Here is a 22,051-nt window from a genome sequence, read left to right as displayed (position 1 = left end):
TGTTCTTTAAATAAAACAGGGTGCCCACTCACACCTGATTGTCATCCCACTGATTGAAAACACCTGACTCTAATTTCACCTTCAAATTAACTGCTAATCCTAGAGGTTCACATACTTTTGCCACTCACAGATATGTAATATTGGATCATTTTCCTCAGTAAATAAATGACCAAGTATAATATTTTTGTCTCATTTGTTTAACTGGGTTCTCTGTATCTACTTTTAGGACTTGTGTGAAAATCTGATGATGTTTTCGGTCATATTTATGCAGAAATAAAGAAAATTCTAAAGGGTTCACAAACTTTCAAGCACCACTGTATAATGCACTAACAGGTTGCCCAGGTTTTGCAAAATTCTGGGTTGCCCCCAGACTTCCATGTCAAATTTGGTGAAGATCTGTTGAGGAATGGTGATGTTAACCCAAGACAAGCAAAAATCCAAACATTCACCACTCCTGGGGCCCAAATATGGACTTTCTAAGTTCTGCCAAATTGTAGCTATCTCCTGTACCTACGTGCCAAGTTTAGTGAAGATCTGTCGAGAGTTTGTGTTGATAAATGTAACGTGAAAGGCATTGAGGGAGGGGGTGGGTGGATGGATGTTGTGCCCCTCAGGGACCTCCCTGGGGCCCGTGCATGAATTTTGCTTCTATCTATCTGCAAAATTCCGGGTCATCCCCTGGACCTACTTGCCAAAGGTTTTAGTTGCACAAAATGTTCCATAGTGATCGCCAAAGTATCGACTTGACCAAAAGTTGACGAGATCCTGCTTTGCTTCTTCGCCAGCTTTGGGTTCAAGACAAGTGTTGTTTTGGTGCTGAAAGAGAAACGGTGGCACCTTTTTATGTTGGAAACTGGAAAAGCATGGAATTGTTTGGGATTTTATATCCACACACACAGACACACACACACACACACACACACCCCATACTTTCCGAAGATCTAATTGGAAGGCACTTGAACCCTTTGCTTGAAGTCACTTAGCAAGGCTGCCAAAGCTCCTCCAGGCGACTCGCTATCAAAACGCCTGGCACCAAACACATTTATCATATTTAACCTCCGTTTAATAGCAGCCAGACATCACCATCAGAGATACGATATCATTTCAGAGCAGTGAGCCTGGACTTGCCTGAAGTTGCCGCCGCCACGAGCGTGATAGAGCGGCTCCACATGACGCACACTTCCACTTGAAGCGTACACACACACACATACACACGAGCATCCTCCGAGCTAAGGGAGTGCATAATGTGGTCTCCTCTCCCCTTTTCCCCTTCACTGGAGGGATTTCATGATTGAGTGTGTTAGGTTATGGATGACTCGTTTGATCACGATACGCCGGGTTTACAATAAAGGATTGGACAAGGCTCGCCGCGCGCACTCTCCAAACTGATAACCACATGCGAGGGAGCCTTTATCCTCTTCTCTTAGATAGAGGAAGCGAGGCGAGTGAGCGAGGGGGGGGAACAAGCGTGTTCATATTTACCGCCCGTCTTGTTTACAAAGTCAAATCAGACCTTTACAGATTTAATTTGCCACTGACATCTCTCTCTCTCTCTCTCTCTCTCTCTCTCTCTCAGCCTTCTGAATACATCATCTGTTCACTCAAGCACTGCCTCAAAACAAATGAATCCAGATCAAATTTGCAGCCTTCCTGTTTACTTTCTTTCTTTCTTTCTTTCTTTCTTTTGCGAGATCCCTGTCGTGTACGGCATTTAGATAAATGTATATATTATGCGGATTGTAATTTGTTCTCATATTTCGGGCTTCAAGCAGCCGTCGCTTGTAAATAGCTTTATTTTTATTGAGCAGTTGCAGAGAGATAATAAGTTATGGCCCTTGAGCAGTAAATAGGAAAATAAATGGGACCCCGTGGAGCGGCTAAGCTGTGCTGTGCTGTGCTCTGTGTGTGTGTGTGTGTGTGTGTGTGCTCACACAATGATGCTAGCATTCAAGGAAGTATACCACAGATGTGCTTCGTGTGTGCTTTTCTTTTCTTCCCCCCCTTTAATTCCAGCCCATTCTCAAATGTTCTCTCTCTCTCTCTCTCTGACTCGCTGCATATTTGGAGTAAGATAATCATCGCTCAGCTCGTTTTAACACCTCACTGTCATTGTGCAAATTGCGCTCTATTTTCCACACTGTTGCAAGCTGTTTCCTGATAGCAATCTTATCGAGTTTGTTTGTTATTTCTGACAAAGGCTCGATTCTGTCAGTCGCACCTCATAATAGTGTGCGTGTGTGTGTGTTGAAGTTGCTTGGTTCAGATCAGGCTTGGAGTACTCGAGTCCAGGACTCGTGGCTTGACTTGGACTCGAGCACTGATGACTCGGACTCGTGCATTAACTGCATTCGGACTCGTAAATTGGAGACGAGGATTCGTATTTTTTGTAACACGCCATAATAATTTGGCATAAGATGTTTATATCTACATTAATTTTTATACTAATTTCATGCAAGAGAATGAGACCTGTTCATACGTCATGTTCAGGAACAAACTAGCGTTAATGGCGCTAAAATGCCTGGAGAGAACGCCGCTAGGATTGTCCGCTTTGCTTATACAGACTTCTCGTGCAGCGGGAAAAAATGCACTACGATGTGTTCCATATGTAGAAGAACTATCGAGGAGACGACGGGGACAACCTCGAACTTGAATCGTCATTTGGTAAGACTCTACCCAGAGAAGAAAGTGACACGTTATGTTTATTGCTCTGGTGATAGCGGGGCTTGCTTGCTGAGCGATGAACTAGCGAGTGTTAACCCTCTCTCATGTTTGATAGCAGGGTTTGTGTCGGACTCGACTCAAAATTTTCTTTAATGACTCGAACTTGAACACTGTTCGTGTCAATTACATCGTTCCTAATAAACAGGAAAAAAAAGATGACACCAATTATGAGCTTGCCAGGTGAATCTTAAAAGGCTTTCTGTTGTTCATATAGTGTACCATGTAGCATCTATGACTGCAATCTCGCGCAGATATGAAACATTGAATTTTGTGGGGAAAAAAACGATGGCATTTATACTTTATCCGTCTTCAGTGTCAGTGCTTTATAACTGTCAGGGATACAATAAAACAGCTTTATTCAGGACAAATATGTAATCCAGCATGTCATTCTTAGCGGATTTACTCTTAAACTTACTTAACGTAAGTAAAAGTATTCATAGATTTCAACCATTCGTTTTCGGAGACCAAATAGCGTTCTTGAAAAAATACATTTTTATTAAAGTACCAAACGGGCCTCCCGCGGAAGTTACATATACTAGTCCATCTCAAAAAAATTAGAATATTGTGAAAAAGTTCAATATTTTCCATCAGTTATTTAAGAAAGTGAAAATGTTATATATTATAGACTCATTACACATAAACTAAAATGTTTCAAGCATTTTTCTACTTTAATTTTAATCAGTATGGCATACAGTGCAAAAACATAAAAAAAAACATCTCAAAATATTAGAATATAGAGTAAAACAGTATGAACACAGTGTATCTCTCGGTCTAGTTCAGTACACACAACCACAATCATGGGGAAGACTGCTGACTTGACTGTTGTCCAGAAGATGATCACTGATGCCCTCCACAAGGAGGGTAAGCCACAAAAGGTCATTGCTGAAAAGGGTGGCTGGAAAAGGTGCACAAGCAACAGGGACGGCCGCAGTCTTGAGAGGATTGTCAAGAAAAGTTGATTCAAGAACTTGGGAGAGCTTCACAAGGAGTGGACTGAGGCTGGTGTCAGTGTATCAAGATCTGTCACGAACAGACATCTTCAAGAAAGGGGATACAACTTTCACATTCCTAATATCAAGCTACTCCTGAGCCAGAGACAATGTCAGAAGTGTCTTATCTGGGCTAAGGAGAGAAAGAAATGGACTGTTGCTCAGTGGTCCAAAGTCCTCTTTTCAGATGAAAGTACATTTTGCATTTAATTTGGAAATCACGGTTCTAGAGTCTGGAGGAAGAGTGGAGAGGCACAGAATCCAAGGTGTTTGAAGCCCAGTGTGAAGTTTCCACAGTCTGTGATGATTTGGGGTGCCATGTCATCTGCTGGTGTTGGTCCACTGTATTTTATCAAGTCCAAAGTCAACACAGCCATCTACCAGGAGATTTTAGAGCACTTCATGCTTCTATCTGCTGACGAGCTTTTTGGAGATGCTGATTTCCTTTTCCAGCAGGACTTAGCACCTACCCACAGTCCCAAAACTACTACCAAATGGTTTGCTGACCATGATATTACTGTGTTTGATTGGCCAGCCAACTTGCCTGACCTGAACCCCATCGAGAATCGATGGGGTATTGTCAAGAGGAAGATGAGAAACACCCGACCCAAAAATACAGATACGCTGAAGGCCACTATCAAAGCAACCTGGGCTTCAATAACATCTCAGCAGTGCCACAGACTGATCACCTCCATGCCACACTGCATTGATACAGTAATTCATGGTAAAGGAGCCCCAACCAAGTATTGAGTGTATAAATGAATATACTTTTCAGAAGTTGGACATTTCTGTATTGTAAATCCTTTTTTTGATTCATCTTAGGAAATATTCTAATAATTTGAGATACTGGATTTCTGATTTTCATGAGCTATAAGCCATAATCATCAAAATTAAAACAAAAAAGGCTTTAAATATTTCACTTTACATGTAATGAATATAGAATATATGAAAGTTTACCTTTTTGAATTAAATTATGAAAAAAAGGAACTTTTTCATGGTATTCTAATTTTTTGAGATGCACTAGTATATGCGATGACGTGGCTTAGTGGAAGCTTGGAGCGACTCGGATGTTTATATCCTCTGCTTATAACGTGGTTTTGCTAGTAGAGTTCGAACGAATCATCTAACAAGATGCTGTCATTTCCCAACAAAGAACACTGGGTAATCTTGTCTTCGAAGACAACTGTCTCTGTCTGGATTTCAACACTGACCGGTTCATCTGTTTGTACAGGAATATCTCTCTTTACGGTCAATTCACGTCCCGAGCACGGAAATAAAAATGAAACCGAAGCTAGCATGAAATTTCAAATGAGTGCGTTTCATGCAAAACGTTCGGAGTAATTCTCTGATCTGGAGTGTAGTCGACCATCCCTGAAGCTCAACCGAATGCTCCGTGTCTTGATCCGTCGGTGATTGTTCTTTAACGTCGGTGTTTTCTTTGTGACCCGTATTTTCTTCCAGTATACGCTGAAGAGCCGACAACGCATCGGAATACCGATTACAATTCACCAGGTACGACACCGATAATATACTACAAAGAATCAAAGTCGAAACTAACCTCCCGTCTCTGCTGCCGCTCAACACTGCATCGGCCGACTTTTGGAGCTGAACAATGAGCAGATCTTGTTGGCACGGCATCGTCTTTTCTTTCTTTTTATTCTCGAAGCCCCCATTAACCTCGCTTTTAATTCCGTCGCTCCATCAAAACAGGATGATTCAGAATATCCGGAGCATAAGTCGGGCACCGCAGGCAGATTATTTTAAGGTCTTCCGATGGCACGAATCCATTTCTTGCGAATAGTCGGACGATTCTGGCCAGATAAACGCTGAAAAGATATCTTCTTTTATCGTCCTTCGTTTTAACATCATTTTGACATTTATATGCTGCGCAATGAGCCATGCTTTACTTATTTCATTCAGAACGTACAAATGTTTGTCAAACTAGCAAAACCACGTAGTAAGCAGAGGATATAAACAGCCGAGTTGCTCCAAGCTTCCGTTAAAGCCCGGCGCGCACGGGCGATTTTTGCGAATCCGCAACTCCGAAAAATCGCTTCGTGCGCGGATATTCGCGACGCCGATTTTTCGTAGCTCGCGACAGATCGCAGGTATCAAACATGCTTGATATTCTGCGAGAAAAAAAAAATCGCCGGTCGCTAGCTTGTTGCAGAGATCTCGCCGCGTATGCGTGTCTTTGCGATAACGACGCGATCGCCTCCAAAGGCTAAGCCAATCCCCGCCCGCGAAGTAGTCACGTGATTTCCACGTGACTTGCATCCCCTTCCCCAAATCGCCCACTGGTCGCAGATGACGCGCACACGAGAGGGGAAACTTGCGTCCGAAAATCGCAATACGCTCGCGACGGAAAATCGCCCGGGGTTAAGCCACGCCATCGCATATATGTGACTTCCGTCGGAGGCCCGTCTGGTACTTTAATAATTTTTTTTTTTTCTAGAACATTATTTGGTCCCTGAAAATGAATGTTTGACCGTTGAAACCTACGAATACTTTCATTTCACGCAAGTTTAAGAGTAAATCCGATGGAGGATCCCTTTAAAAGGACCTCATCGTCATCAGTTGTTGATTATTTTCCTTAAAAAGCACACCTTGTTCTGTTGCATTCGTTATGTAATACAGTGTTGTTGTTTATGTTAAATATCAAGGTTATGCCTGTTGGTTCTTGGTGACATAATTGAGTGTACACACACACGTGCGCGCGCACATGCACACGCATATGCTCACTGGTTGTCCCTGTCTGTGATTGGTCAGGTGCCCGTGTCCATGGCAATGATGACCCCACAGATGATCACTCCTCAACAGATGCAGCAGATCCTTTCACCTCCACAGCTGCAGGCGCTGCTCCAGCAGCAGCAGGCTCTCATGCTGCAACAGGTACCACACACACACACACACACACACACACACACACACACACACACATTTGGAATTTTATCAAATCTTAATCCTCCGCTCTTTTACTGCACACCTCCTCCTTTCCCATCTTAATTGAGACTCTTAATCTACTCGGCAGCTTTACTCTGCTTTAATCACACACACTTCCAGCACAAATTAGTTCCCGACGTCCGTCTGCCAAGTCAGCGCAGGCACTGAAATTTGCCAAGGAAGTCTCAAACTGACACTCTTTATGACTACACCTGTTCCCAGGTCTTTTATGGACGTGCTTGTGCGTGTATGTGCCAGAAAAGGACGCAGTACATGTAGGCGCGGTTCACGTAAAGGCTTTTGAGAGCACTTGATCGGGGATGTAATAGAAAAGAGTTGCTGAAACATCACACAGGTTGATTGCATCCTAAAAGACATGCCCAGGAACGAGCACTTTTGATGGCTGTGTGTGTAGATGTGTATGAGTTGTTGGGTTTTTTTTTTCCTTAAATACTTAGCTTTATATGAGATTTAACTACATCTCCTTTGGCTCGTGCTTCTACACGTCTGTGTGCCGTCAGCCATGGAAAGCTAATATGAGATCGACTCACTCTCTCTCTCTCTCTCTCTCTGTCTGTACCCCTCCCTCTCTGTCTGTGTTTGCCATCTCCGAGGCTTCTTGTTATCTCATGCTGTTGCCCGGGGTCCAAAGGCGTGGCCCTCAGAGTCAGACGTGAAAGAACAAACACCTCTTGCACGTCTCTCAAATATTTAACGCAGCGCCACTAGCTCACCCCAAGCGCCGCCCCTCGGCCTTTTAACCTCCCGTCGAAATGAGGTCATCCTGCAGTTCGCCACTTCATCTTATTTCTTGGAATTAGAAGTCTAAAGGAGATGTGTCTTAACAGAGTCTTACAGCCGAGAAGCGTTTCTCATTCTGGAAGACAAATTAAACATATCTCGAGGTTCGTTTACAGAGAGCCAGATGGATAGATTTGTAACTTTGACCAAATAACGAAACTTTTCTTGGAGTGCCCCAACGACTTCTCTTAAGTAAGGCTTTTTTTTCCCCCCCAAGTAATTAGGCTTTCCGTTCGTTTCTATGGTAATTAGGCATGTGTTACAGATGCAGGAGATAAGGATGAGTTTAGATATGCAGGAATATTCCTTTAATGGACTAGTAGAAGTGAAAAATAGTCCTAAAACAAGGAACGCAGGTTGCTTTAGACCAGCAGAAATTGTCGAAGAGCTGACACATTTAGTACGATTAACATAGATGTACACTAGATGCATTAAAAAATAAATAAAATAAAATCATCCATTTTTAGCTCATCCGGCCGTAAGCGAATCCGGATGAGCGTATGCGATCACGTATCGTCCGTCCGTCCGTCCACAATTTACAAAAATTATGACTCCTCTTACAAGATTCATCAGATTTCGATCAAACTCGTATACAATGTTCCCCAGGTTGGTGTGCATAAAAGTTGCCAAGACGGTGGCGCCACCTGTCATAGTCACGATTTTATGGGCGTCTGAATTTTTTAAGTGACTCGTCATATCAAACGCGACTCTTTGTGAACTGCTGGGACGTTTTCACTGAAACTCACCCAGAAGACTCTAAAGACATACCAACAAGAATTGTTCACCAGGTGGCGCCACTTGCCATGGATGAGGCGACAGAGGGGTCACGTACAATTTCACGAAAATCGCTACTCCTCCTACAGGATTGATGGGATTTCAAACTCGCACCCAACAACAGTGGCCGCTATGAGCTACAGCCTCATTGAGGCTATTTTTTAACTTTTTTTTCTTTCACGGATACATCGAACGCTAAATGTGATGGTGCGCTAAAAGTCAGCATGCCGAAAGGGTTAAGGTTCACACCGAAGATGCTCTCTGTACTCTGTTACACATGCTGTTTGCTGAGCGAGTTTTTGCTCTTATCCCAGCACGTGCAGGAAAAGAAATGGATTCATGTTTTGTTTTGTTTTTCTCTCTCTCTCTCTCTCTCTCTCTCTAATATGAATGTTCATAGACATATGATTAAACATACCATTTAATGTGCGTCTGGGTGTGTTTATGCATGAGTTAACCTTTACATTCCCCCCAACCCTTAATTACAGCCCAGCTGATATATATTTTTCCATTTTTCTCCTCCCAGTCTTCTCGCCATTACACAAAGCCAAGGTCACCATAATGGGAGTCTAAGGTGAACGCGTTCTTTCGAAGGCATGCGCTTAACTTGAAAGGGGTCCATTGAATCAAATCATTAAAAAAAGCCCTTAATTATCCTTTTAATTATTCTCCTTAGCGCCGAGCTCCATGCGGGTATGAATTAAGGGGGTAATGAGCGGGTGAGTGGTCGAAGGGACCGATGCCAGCCAGGCATGGAGGAGAATTTTTTGTTCCATCCAGAGAGATTGGCGACATATTGGTTCTGACGTTTCTCTAGTGCGTTAAATAGACTTTAGCCGCCAGCTTCAGCTGGCTAACTCCTTTTTAAGGTGGCCTGAAGCTTGACGATGTGAGACACTCTGCACCGGTATCATAAAATCTGCGAAACGAGACCTTTTTGCACGTCAGTCGTACCGTGTTACTCAATAAAGCAGCTCATGTGAGATTGGGGTCAGCTGAAGGAAAGTTTTCTCCAAACTTTTGAATGTGTCTAGAGAAAGACGGAGAAATTGATGTTGTCTCACTGCACAGACACTTTGAGTTTCATGGCCTGGGTTTCCAGGACAAATTCTAGTCTGTAGGACAGCTGGTCCTCATATTGATGGCTCTTGATGAGCTTGGCCCTGATTTCCAAGTTTGATGCGCAAGAGCTTCAAGGCTAAGGTGGAGATCACTTGTGTTTTGTTCACGACGAAGCGAAAAAGTGTTCCTCCGACCCAAGCAATCTCTTTACGGTTGCCTTTGGAGTATCCGTTATGCTATCTCTAATTTAACTTTGACCAGTATAACCATAAGAAATAAGTACCTACAAATCTCTTCACGTTTCCCTGATAAGGGACGTTAAAAAAAAAAAAAGACAGCGTAATTGTGACAGATCTGAAAGGTCACCAATGCATTTGAGAGTCAACGCACAGGCGCAGATAGAGGGGGGGACGGGGGGGATTCGTCCCACCCAGATTTAAATTCACGTCGTTCGGTCCCCCCCACTTATAGGGAGGAAAAAACGTCTATGCTGTCTTTCTTTGCATAAGGCAAACCTCACGGAAAAATCAAAAGACTAATTACCATTCGGTTTATTGAGGTGCACAGCAGTGTATACATAGTTGCAACAACTCGCATAAAACAAAACAAAGACTGATATTCGGTTGGTTGAGCTGCGCAGACCGCACAGGTTGCGAGCTCGAGCTTGGTTGCTATGGTTACCCACAACAAGTTTGACAGGCATATCGGGGACAGCTCCTAGTTCAGGACCGCAACACGGCATGATGAAGGGTGCCAAACCGAAAAGGCAGAAAATGATTGCATCGTGTTTTTTTTTTCAAAAAACAACGACTAAGTAAACTGTGCCTTACTTTATCATATCACCTTGCAATTTTTTGATAACGGTTGCAGGGATGAAGGAGTGATTTTATTTTATTTTTTGTCTTAGCTGAGTAATGTCGCCGCCCTGAGAGCATCAGAGTATATTCCTCGCACAACACATGTTGGGGGTGGGGTTGGGGTTGGTTTGCTGGCAGCTTTGTCCCCCCCAGTTCAAAAAACGTATCTGCGCCCCTGAGTCAACGTCGATTAAATTCCTTATTCCCCATTTCCAGAATAATTGTTCAAGCTTCTTGAAGCTTATTGTTATTTTAACTTTTCTGTTGTTCTTGTTTCTGGCATCCCGAAAGTACCAGACAGCCCCCACCATGTTGAGGTCTGGTATATCTGTGTTGCACAGGTCATCCGTGCGGAGTTTCTAATCTTAATAGAGCTTCCTGGATAAATGAATAATTCGAAAGGAAAACAAACAGCTCCACGTTTGGTTTTCGAGATAGACGTCGAGCAAGGGTGCAGCCAGGTGCCGGACAGGCTGGCGCAGCAGCCTGCAAAAGTGCTCCAAGCAGAGCTTAACAGAGGCATCGCAGAGAAAAGTAGAAGGGTAGGATCGGCTTTAATAAGAGAAGGGAATTGAGTAGTCGAAGTATTGTATTGGGCGTGCTCTGCGTTCAGAGCTGGTCACGATCGGAAAGACAACCTGAATCCAAATCTGGCCTGTTTTTAAATCGTGATAGTTCACGTTCCCTTATGTATAGTTTCTTGATATACAGCGTCAACCACATTAAAGACAAACCAGTGGTCATTAACTGACCAGACGCATACGAGGATGTCTTGCCTGATTTCTTTTAGCCGATAAAAGACCGTCATTAGCGGACTTTCGCTGGGTCATGGCCTGCCCCGAAATATACATCTGTTTCGGTTCATATTAAGTTTGATGTCATTGTAAATGCATTTAATTTATCCTCGTATCGAGGCGTATTCTTAATGTCATCAAAGACCTATTTCTCACTTTGTTCAAATGGAACACTGTAGTGCTATAATTCTCTCTTTTTTGTTTACTACTCCACCATTCATGCATGGACAAAGGAAAACCGTATGATCCAGATTTATCATATTATTTTAAAGCTAGACTGCCTTTCAAGTGTAGGTCGTAAAAAGAATTTTCCCCGACACCCAGTTATTTTTGTTTAGTGGACCGAAAGCTACTGAGTTCGAATCACAGACTTCCAATTTTATTAGTTTTTTTAAAAATAGAACAATTAATGTATTTAGAGCCACGTGGCCCGAAATTCTCCGCTATTTTTTCCTGCTTCACCATGACCCAATACAAGATACTACGTCATGCATGACGTGGTGGGCTTTCCCTGTTCGCGCAAGGCATTGTGGGATACAAATTTGAAACAGGACGTGAGCGTGCGAATGAAACGTGAAAGACCGACTACAGTAATGGAAAGAAAGCGAGAAGAAAAGACGTGATGTTATATGCGAAGGAAAGTAAACACAGGACCAAACGAATAAATATCGGCGCTCAGCGAGCGCCTCGGCGTGATCGGCTGTTCGTTTAGCGACAGGATGATGTAAAGGTAAACCTGCGAATGCGCACACGCACGAACTTCCTCTTCTCTTTTTTCCTCCTCCTTCCTCTCTTCCCCATATCTTATTCTTTTTATATTTGTATTAATTTATTTTAATTTATCTAGAAGTTTTCCTCTATTTCTTTTCTCTGTTTATCTGTAATGATGCTGCTGGAATCTGAATTTCCCTGAGGGAACCCTCCCAAAGGGATCAATAAAAGTTTTATCTAATCTAATCTAATCTAATCTAATCTAATCTAATCTAATCTAATCTAATCTAATCTGTCTGCTTGACTGCGCGAAGCGAGCGATTTCGTGCACATTATTTGCTTTAATCCCCTCAAATTAAATAACTTCCCAGCCACAGAATGGCCTGATATTTTAGATATTACAGAAATAAACATATGCCGCTTTTCCACTACCAATGCGGCTGAGTTGGGCTGAGTCGAGCTGAGCGGGGCTGTTGGCGTTGCATTTCGACTACAACCGCGCTGAACCGTGCTGGCTGGAAGTGGGTGGACACATTGGGTGGAGTTAGCGAAAGTGGGTGGACGTCACGTGATGTCGTTAGGCGGCGCAAACAGTGACATCAGTGACCTTTTAAGCGGTAGTCTCACGACCCAGAGAGTAAACAATAAACATGGAGTCGTTAGTGTTGCTGGTCTTGGTGCTGTGGCTTGTTGTCACCGACAACGCCAACAGATACTGGCAAGAGCGTATAGATGAGGCGAGGCGCATAAGGCTTCAGAAATTCTCGTAATTCGTAATTCTTCTTCTTCCGGGTTTACGGTGTTTACAGATCCCAGCGTGCTCGCGGGGCGTGTGTGGGCATGTGAGGACACTCCTCCTCACCAATCAGTGCACAGGGGAGTGTCTCCTCACGCCCCTAGCCCCACTCGGATCGGTTTGGCTCACTTCAGCCCCACTCCAAAACCGTGCGAGTTTTGGGGGCTAAGCAGGGCTGAAGCGAGCTGAGTCGTGCTGTTCTGAGGTAGTCGAAACGCGAGCCGTGTCGGGCTGAAGCGAGCTGAAAAAGGGTAGTGGAAAAGGGCCAATATATCACAATGACCGAATTTCAGCGGGAACTAAATTTCACCAATTTTATGAAATCGAAAGGCCGTCTCGCTTTAAATATGTTGAAATTTCTGAAACATTGCACTTTTTTTTTTTTAGAATTTTGTCGTCTCACAAACAGCACAACAGACTTATCCGTGTTGATCCTTTTTTGTTCAGCTTTAAAGATTCAGTTCAGTCCAGTGTTGTTGTTGTTTTTTGGTTTGCTTCCAGATATTGATTAAGAACGACAATAAAAGTAAATTAAGAGAGATAAGTGATGCGAATAAAATCAAGCAATACATTTCAGGTTGAGATGAAACCCTGCTTTCCTTCGGTTTATTAATGAATAACCGCACAGATAAACGTGTGTATTTTCTTTCACATTCCTGCACGACTTTTACAATCCCTCGATCTCCCTTCCATTGTTCAAAAGAATGAAACACAATCTTCACTATAATGCCCCGAACACACACATGCATACGTGTGTATATACACACACACACATATCTCCCGAAAGCTTGTAATCTGAGTTGGCAAGGTGTGTCATTACAAAGTGTTTCCCTATGATAACACACACAGCAGTGTTTACCTGTGTAGAAGGACTGAGTCATGTTCATTTGGGCTTTAAATCAGTAACTGGCATGTAAACACACTTTCGTGTTCTTTATTAACCAACCTCCTCCCATGCCCAGAGCCAAACACACTGCTGAGTTTCTGAGAAACTAGGTGTCAGTATATAGGCTTCACAGGTTATTACCCGTGGGCTAAAGTCTGTGTGTCATATACAGTATATATATACAGTACCAGTCAAAAGTTTGGACACACCTTCCAAGTCGCTATTTTTTTTTTTTTATTAAAAGTCACTTCATGTCTTAAAGTCATGACGGATGTCGTTTCTCTTTACTCAGTTGACATAATATGGATTACTACAGTTGTGGAATCGGGCTATTTATGGTACTGTATGTTTATTATTTACTATTTACTGTTTGATCTCAAACGCATTAAGGCGGCAAGAAACTCGTCCACTAATTAACTTTTGACGAGGCACGCCTGTTAGTTGAAAAGTGTTCCAGATGACTACCTCATGACGCTGGTTAAGATAACGTCAATAGTGTACAAAGTGTCATCAAGATAAACACCGGCTACGCTGAAGAATCAAAAATATGAAGTTGGGTTGTTTTTTAAACACTTTGTTCACCGCATAATTCCATTTATTTTTTTCGCGGTCCGGTTTCCATCAAATCCTGCGCTCTGGTTGGCTGGCGAGCGGGTCTGTATCCTACAATACGGACCCCAGTTAGGGACCCCTGTTAGGGGTTACGGACCTCTGGCGACTCGCTCGTTCACAACAACAACAAACATAGTAGCATTTTTGTCAACATTTATCTTTTTTTTTAATAAGATTTATTTATAAGATTATCAAAAATCTTATACATTTTTGCCAGCATTTCTCAGGAGAATTGCATTAATTTTACATCATGGATAGCGATAACGACAGTGTTCACAGTGAAAGCGAGTTTTACTACCCTGAGGAAGAAGAAATAAAAGAAAACATTTCAGAAACATGGCTGAATCCTGAATGACTCAATTTTGTATAAATAGGGGACTACATAGGCGGCAAAATGTAGCTTTTTTCCTGCCATGGAAGTGCACTTGTATACCGAGGAGGAACCAATTTGTATTACAGCCGTGAACGAGGATTCAAAATAGCATTAATTTTACAGCATGGATAGCGATAACGACAGTGTTCACAGCAAAAGCGAGTTTTACTACCCTGAGGAAGAAGAAAAAAAAGAAAACATTTCAGGAGAAAGCTAAAACCTGTAACTTGCTAACACCAAGCAAAAACACGGCTGAATCCTGAATGACTCCTATTTGTATAAATAGGGGACTACATAGGCGGCAAAATGTAGTTTTTTTCCTGCCATGGAAGTGTACTTGTATACCGAGGAGGAAGCAATTTGCATTACAGCCGTGAATGAGGATTCAAAATGGCGGCTCGGCTCGGTTTTCCCTTTCGGGCGCTCTCGTTTTCTGTTAGAATTTGGTAAAGAAAAAAAAAAAATTATTTGCCAGCTTAAGGTCGGTCCGTATGGTGAAATACCGTGACCTCGGTCACGGTATTTCACGATACGGACCTCCCAGCTGGTAAATAACACACATATATATGTATGTGTTCCAATATGTTATTTCATAGTTTTGATGTCTTCAGTTTTGTTCTACAATGTAGAAAATACAAAATACAGAAATACCTATGAATGAGTATGCATGTCCAAACAGATTGGTGCTGCAACACACACACACACACACACACACACACACACTGGCATACCTGCCAACCTTGGAAAAAAATTTTGAGTAGCAACTTATCGCGGCGGTGCGGCGCAGCACGGCGCGAGGTCAGGCACATTTGCTGATCAGTATTGATTGTTCACATGCTCACTCATTACAATGTATTACTAAGCACAGAGTTCCCACTCACCACCATATCTAGTTATTCAACATACAAGTAGACTATGAAGAAAACAAGAACTCTTTTAATGAAAAGGCGTGAATATATTTCCAATGCTTTCACCAAGACATTTGGCACAAGGCAACTGTGGCCAAAAAATATGTCCCTTATACAGACCTTAAACTTAAAGATAAGGGATAAATGTACTGCCTTTGACATATTGTGTCTTAAATACATTGGAAATTATAAACAACAAAGAACCCCAAATAGCATGCTATGTCCCTTTTGACATTTAGTATTATATTGTATAGATAACAGAAAAACCAAAGGGCTATAGCCTATGTCTTTTAAAACAGACGCCGGCAGTCTGCAAAATACACACACACACACACTAAATCCTTTTTTCATAAATTTAGTTTTAACCGTAAAAGAGATTCTGTTGCTCCTCGCTACACTTTGAACTAGGCTACACTAAACATCGAAAGTGAATATTCCAGAGTACCTATATAAATATATCTCATCTCATCTCATTATCTCTAGCCGCTTTATCCTTCTACAGGGTCGCAGGCAAGCTGGAGCCTATCCCAGCTGACTACGGGCGAAAGGCGGGGTACACCCTGGACAAGTCGCCAGGTCATCACAGGGCTGACACACAGAGTGCGTTTACATGCACATCCAAATCGAGCTACTGTCGGTAATCGAGCTAAGGGTCCCAGCAGGGGTGCCAGAGAAATCCAATCCTACACGCACACAAGGAAATCGAGCTATTGTGTGAGGTACATTGTGCACCCGAGCCACAGGTGCCGCTACACGCCCCATCGTGTTGGTACACTTCCGGTTGTCGTCATGAAGAAGAGCTATTCAAGAGTATAAACAAAGTTATCAGCAATGTTGCCAGATACTGCTGACGTTTTCCAGCCCAAAACATGTTCAAATCTGCTAAAATGCACTTAAAACCGCCCAATCTGGCAACACTGGCAGTTCTGTGTTCACAAGTTCCGTGCTCAAGCTGTTAGGCTTGCTCTAACAGACTGTATGGCTACAAACTGTCCTGCACAGACCACTGTTTTGTAAGACAACTTATTTTGCACAATTGTATATTTTTCTAAAGTCCATTTTTTGCTTACAATTTAACTTGTGTCTTAATAAACACACAAAAAGTTCAATTGTTTTGTTTTTATTGACATTCTTCAGATGTTGGACATATATATATATATATATATATATATATATATATATATATATATATATATATATACACACACACACAAATACAGTGACTTGTTTATGTACACAATTCACAGCTATGCAACAGCTGTACAGATAATTTTGGTGATACAGTAAGTGAGCTAAATTTTAACAGTGCAAACAATGCCACAAAAAGAAAAGATTCATGCCGTTGTCATGCCGACCGAGGCTGTTGTGTTTCCCGCTTGTGGTCTCGTCACTCGTCACTTCCGGAAGGGGCAGTGCTGAAGTAAGTAGCTCGACTACGTAGCTCGATAGGGTTTACATGCACTAAGTAGCTCGGCTACAATCGCTTAATCTACGTCGTGTAGCTCGATTACGAGAAATCAAGTTCGGTTCGATTTCAGCCGAGCTAAGGTGTTTACATGCCATTTAGAACGTCGATTTCAGTCGAGCAACGGCAGAAATTAGATTTTCTCTATGTGCATGTAAACGCACTGATAGACACAGACAACCATTCACACTCACATTCACACCTACGGTCAATTTAGAGTCACCAGTTAACCTAACCTGCATGTCTTTGGACTGTGGGGGAAACCGGAGCACCCGGAGGAAACCCACGCGGACACGGGGAGAACATGCAAACTCCGCACAGAAAGGCCCTCGCCGGCCACGGGGCTCGAACCCGGACCTTCTTGCTGTGAGGCGACAGTGCTAACCACTACACCACTGTGCCGCCCCCTAAATATATATAGTTTTCAATATTAATATTTAGTAAATGCAAACTGATAACCACACTTACAGAAAGATTTACTGAAAATAAATTATAGGCTACTCTGGCCTATCCAATAACATAGCCTTTATAATATCCATATTCACTGACCTGGCCTAATTTGGAAAAAATAATGGCCTATGTATATAAATGCAAGCATTTCTATGTTAGCAATATTATTACCTGTATTTCCTTGATGGCTAATGTCAAAATCATAATTGCACACTGTGCAAAACGCATGATTAGGCAGTTTAGAGGGGCGGAGGCATGGCCATTGATCTTGATACTTCGTTAGGAACTTCTGAGGGGCATAGACTCGCTTCTTTTTAGATTTGCTTCCCTCTCTCTGTCAGTATCCTCATCTGACGTCATGTGTATTATTAACTGCAAGGCACACACATACACAAACACACATCATCATCCACCACACGCACTTACGTGAAAACACTTCGTGCACTGCTCATTGAATCTCACATGCACGAGTAGCCTAGTTCAGAAGATTTTAACGCGTCTATCGGTTGACTGGATGGAAACGTCAGTAGGCTACTATATTTTCACTTTAGGCTATGCAATATTTTTTGGATTGAGAAGCCTGGGTCAAATATCAAAACAAGCTGGAACAAATATTTCCTTCAGATAAGGCGGAACACTGTGCTTTGAACTATGACGTTAGGATGGTTGTCCTTGCTTTATTCACAATACCCTTGCCCTGCCCATTTACCTTCGAAAAGGTGTTTAGCGCCGCCCTCCCTTGTAAAACCAGTCACGGTATGAAGCTCAACCGAGAGGGATGAAAATCAATTTCGTTACTTTCGTTTTGACGGCTCCTCGGCTCTCCGCTTAGCCTCATAGCTTAGGCCTATTTGAAGAGTTTAAAACTAGCGCTGTGATTGGTCGAAGTCTTCTTTTTTCTACAGGTTGCTGGTCAATGCGGTTACACCCATAGACGAGTTGCCTAGTGCACGAATGCACAGACACTTGAACAGGAATATTAAAGATCTTTGAACTCAAATCCATCAATGGCTTTTTGCGTATTTCGAAGTGTTAAACCGTAGCAGCGTAGATTGATGTCTAAATGCGTATCTGCTACGCAAAATGCGTAAAGGTTGGCAGGTCTGCACTGGCCACTTTTATTAGGAATACCCATCCACCTGCTGTTTTCTGCAGTTCTCGAATCAGCCAAAACTTTGACAACAGCACGATGCATAAAATCATGCAGATACAAATCAAGAGCTTCAGTTAATGTTCACAATGTTCAAACATCAGAACGGGAAAAATTGTGATCTCAAAGTGTGACTGACTTTCACTATGGCATGGGTGTCTGTTTGAGCCGGATGGACTGCTTTGAGTATTTCAAAAAGTGCAGATCTCCTGCGGTTTTCCCACACAACAGTCTCGAGAGTTTATGCAAAATGGTGCGAAAAACAAAAAACATTGAATGAATGAGTGACAGTTCTGTGAGTGGAAACAAACACCTTGTTGATAAGAGAGGTCAGAGGAAAATAGCCAGATTGGTTCGAGCTGCCAGGAAGGATATAGCAACTCATATAATCACTCTTTACAACCATGGTGAGCAGAAAAGCATCTCAGCATGCAACAGCAGAAGAACGCATTGGGTTCCACTCCCGCCAGCCAAGAACTGTAATCTTAGGCCCTGTCCACACGGCAACAGATTCAGGTGACTCCGATACAATTGCTTATCGTTTAGGCCTGGCGTCCACACGGCACCGGCGTTTTGGGTGCCCAAAACGCAATCTTTTTGAGAACGGGTTCCAGAGTGGAAAGATCTGGCAACGTTGCCGTTGTGAAGTCGTCTGGATGAGTAGAACGGATTTGTTTACGATGACGTCACAACCACATGACTGTGAGTGCTTCACGCCGGGTAGAAGTGTAACGAATATCACCAGGAAAAAGCCTTACAGAGCACTAGTGAGAGTGAAACACGAGCTTGGATATTATTATTATTATTATTATTATGTTCAGTGTTAGTTCACAGTAGTAATGCAAGAAGCAGAATAGTGACAGTGAAGCAAAAACATGCAATTATACAAACACTGCAGCTCTACAGCAAAATATTCATTTATGAAATGGTCTGATTCTTAACACCAGTAGTGCCAATGATCTTCTCATTGCGATGCGAGTTGTCAACAAATCCTATAACTTGGTTCATGAAACGCGCTTACAAAATATTTTCACTGTGAATATTTATTGTGTAATGATGCAAAGTGAGAGAGAGAGAATAGCCCGTAGGGCAGAGTCAATCCCGCCAGCAAAAATAGGGGAAAAAAGGAGCGATCTCACCTCTTCAGATGTTGGTTTAAGTCCGACAATACATTCCTCAAAAAGGGCGTAGAGGAGCAAATTAATCCATCAACGTAGCATTCAATTTATTCCGGACCATTAAAGACGCCGCCTTCCGCGTAGAATCATACGTCATCCTCGCCGCCATATTGGATAGGTCAAAGCGGAGAATAAAGATTAGCTGCGTTTAACTGTACCAACAGGTTTGCCGTCCAAACGAGATCACATGGGATTACCTTTCACAGGTGAGACTGGAAAAATACTTTTCATTATATTTGGTCATTATAATGTAATTTTCCGAACAGATTTTCCTGACTTTGTGGCTAATATGAAGTCTCGCGCATAATAGTTTATGCGCATGCGTCCTTACTTCTTCTATTGTTCTCGTGTCTCCAAAGGGACCGTCTTACAGCGCCCCTAGAGGTGTGGCATGTGTATTGCATCGTTTTCAGCAAGCGTTGCGTTGCCATATGGACGTGATATTTTACTGATTGTTGCCCATTTGGACGCGATATATTTTTAAATAACATCTCGTTGCCGTTGTCGTGTGGATGTAGCCTTAGACTCAAGAACAAGTTCTTATTAAAGTGGCTGGTTGCTCGCCAATAAAGCCTGCCGTACGTTACCCGCACAGAGACGCCAATCCTGGACCAGCCCTCAGCACTCGATTGCACTCGTTTAAAATGCCGTAAACAGCACGTCATCGGAGATCATCTTAAAAAGCGGCTCGTCCATAATGGTTTCATGAGACAGGTGCTACAGCCGAGTGGGTCATAAATAACAAGGCCTGTCTGTGTGTTTGTCAAGCGTGCCACGTTGCAGGAAAATTTACAGGTACTCTTCAAACACCAGACGCTTTGACTTTTACTGAAAAACTGAAAAGGGTAGGGAAGTTATAGGCAAGTTAGTCTTTATCACGCAAAGCATGTTTTTTGCTTTTAATTTTATTTCCTCTAGGATCACTTTGAAAAACAAAACGCTCGTAATCACTTTCTGCATTTCAGAGAATGTTCTCTCCAAGGTTCTTGCAGTTGACGCAGATGACCATTTTAACCTCCCTTTTCATTGTGTATTTTTTATTTATTTATTTACCTTTTTAACAGAATAGTAAAAGTAGAAAGTAGCGTGCTGTAGTATGAATTCGATGTCGCTCAAGAACACTAGTTGTATGGAGAGGAGAGATTTTTTTTTTTGTTAATAAGCCACGCTTTATTTAAAGGTCTTGTTCTTCTTGTTAGCCTTGGTAAACTTTGATTTACTCAGATCTCCTGAGATGTGTTTTCTAATCTCTTTTGTCAGAAGTGTCCTTGTTGTACTTGGTTTCATTTTGTACTTTGCAGTATTTATTTATTTATAAATTTATTCATTTATTCAGATCATTTAAAGCAGCTTTTGTGGATATGGAGACGTCTCTGGTAGAAACATAGCGTTGCAAGGAGAACATTTTCTACTGTGCAGCATTATTAATTCTTATTATGTGTATTAACTTGCGCATATATAGTTGTGGTCAGAAGTTTACATACACTCATCATGGGCATGAATGTCATGGTAAGTTTGGCCTGTTCATGATTTCCTTGAACTGTTCTTCTTCCCAGGTGGAATGCTTGTACAGCATACATCTTTAATGACTTCAAAAAAACAAGAAGTGAGTGCACAAGTTTGAATTTATTTTGGATTTTCTCTAATCCACACAGGGTCAAATACATACATACAGTACATTTACTTAAATCTGTTAATAAGTGGTGCTGAAGGTTCTACAATGTCTTTTAACTTGACAAGGCCAAGGCCTATTAACTTCTCGTTAGTGATCATGTGTTGCCCCTTTTCCACAGGGGCAGGGCTGGTTCGGGGCCAGTGCTTAGCTTGGAACCGGGTTTTCTGTTTCCACTGACAAAGAACTGGCTCTGGAGCCAGAAAAACCGGTTCCAGGCTAGCACCAACTCTCTGCTGGGCCAGAGGAAATAACCGCTTACGTCAGCGGGGGGGGCGGAGTTGTTAAGACCAACAACAATAACAAGACCGCGAAAGATCGCCATTTTTAAGCGACGGGAAGCAGTAGCTGTACAAACACGAAGTCATCCATTATTAGTATTGTTGTTGTTGTTGCTGTTGCTGCTTCTTCCGCGTTGTTTTTGCTTCGATATTCGCGCCAAGGTTTATGCAAACGTAGCGACATAATGACGTATACAGTGACGTAATGACGTATACAACGACGTAACTGATGTATACAGTGACGTAATGACATGTCTTCCGTTAGCACCACGAGCTATGGAAAAGCAAACTGGTTCTCAGCTGGCTCGCAAGTTGAACGAGTTGTGAACCAGCACCAGCACTGGCCCCGAACCAGCCCTGGAACTGATTTGGTGGAAAAGGGGTAATTGACTACTGGGCTGGTAGTTTCTCTTTGCCAGCATAAAAAGGATTTGTTTGACAGCACTCGTTGGATTGACCAATACTCAGAACCATGGGAAAGTCCAAGGAACTCAGTGAAGATCTAAGAAGGAGAATTGTAGATTTACACAAGTTGGGAAGGTCTCTTGGAGCCATTTCTAAACAACTGCAGATTCCAAGATCATCAGTTCAAACAATTGCACGTAAGTACAAGTTATTCGGATGTGTC

The 22,051-nt window shown here is 42.4% G+C and overlaps 1 protein-coding gene across 7 annotated transcripts in view; it reads left to right on the top strand.

Moving 5' to 3' along the window:
* Positions 1–22,051, top strand: part of foxp4 (forkhead box P4) — a 276,065-nt gene that overhangs the window by 144,705 nt on the left and 109,309 nt on the right. For 6 of the 7 annotated variants that reach the window (XM_060910313.1, XM_060910312.1, XM_060910309.1 and 3 more), the window contains exon 4: positions 6,480–6,602. In XM_060910313.1, coding sequence (XP_060766296.1) covers positions 6,480–6,602 — 123 coding nt within the window. Of the gene's footprint in view, positions 1–6,479; positions 6,603–13,602; positions 13,673–22,051 lie in introns of those variants that run through there. The other variant, XM_060910314.1, reaches the window with a different exon arrangement.

Source organism: Neoarius graeffei, chromosome 26 (assembly GCF_027579695.1).
Source record: "Neoarius graeffei isolate fNeoGra1 chromosome 26, fNeoGra1.pri, whole genome shotgun sequence".
NCBI lineage: Eukaryota > Metazoa > Chordata > Actinopteri > Siluriformes > Ariidae > Neoarius > Neoarius graeffei.
The sequence above is the reverse complement of the archived record's forward strand: the minus strand, read 5'-3'. Positions and strand labels throughout refer to the sequence as shown.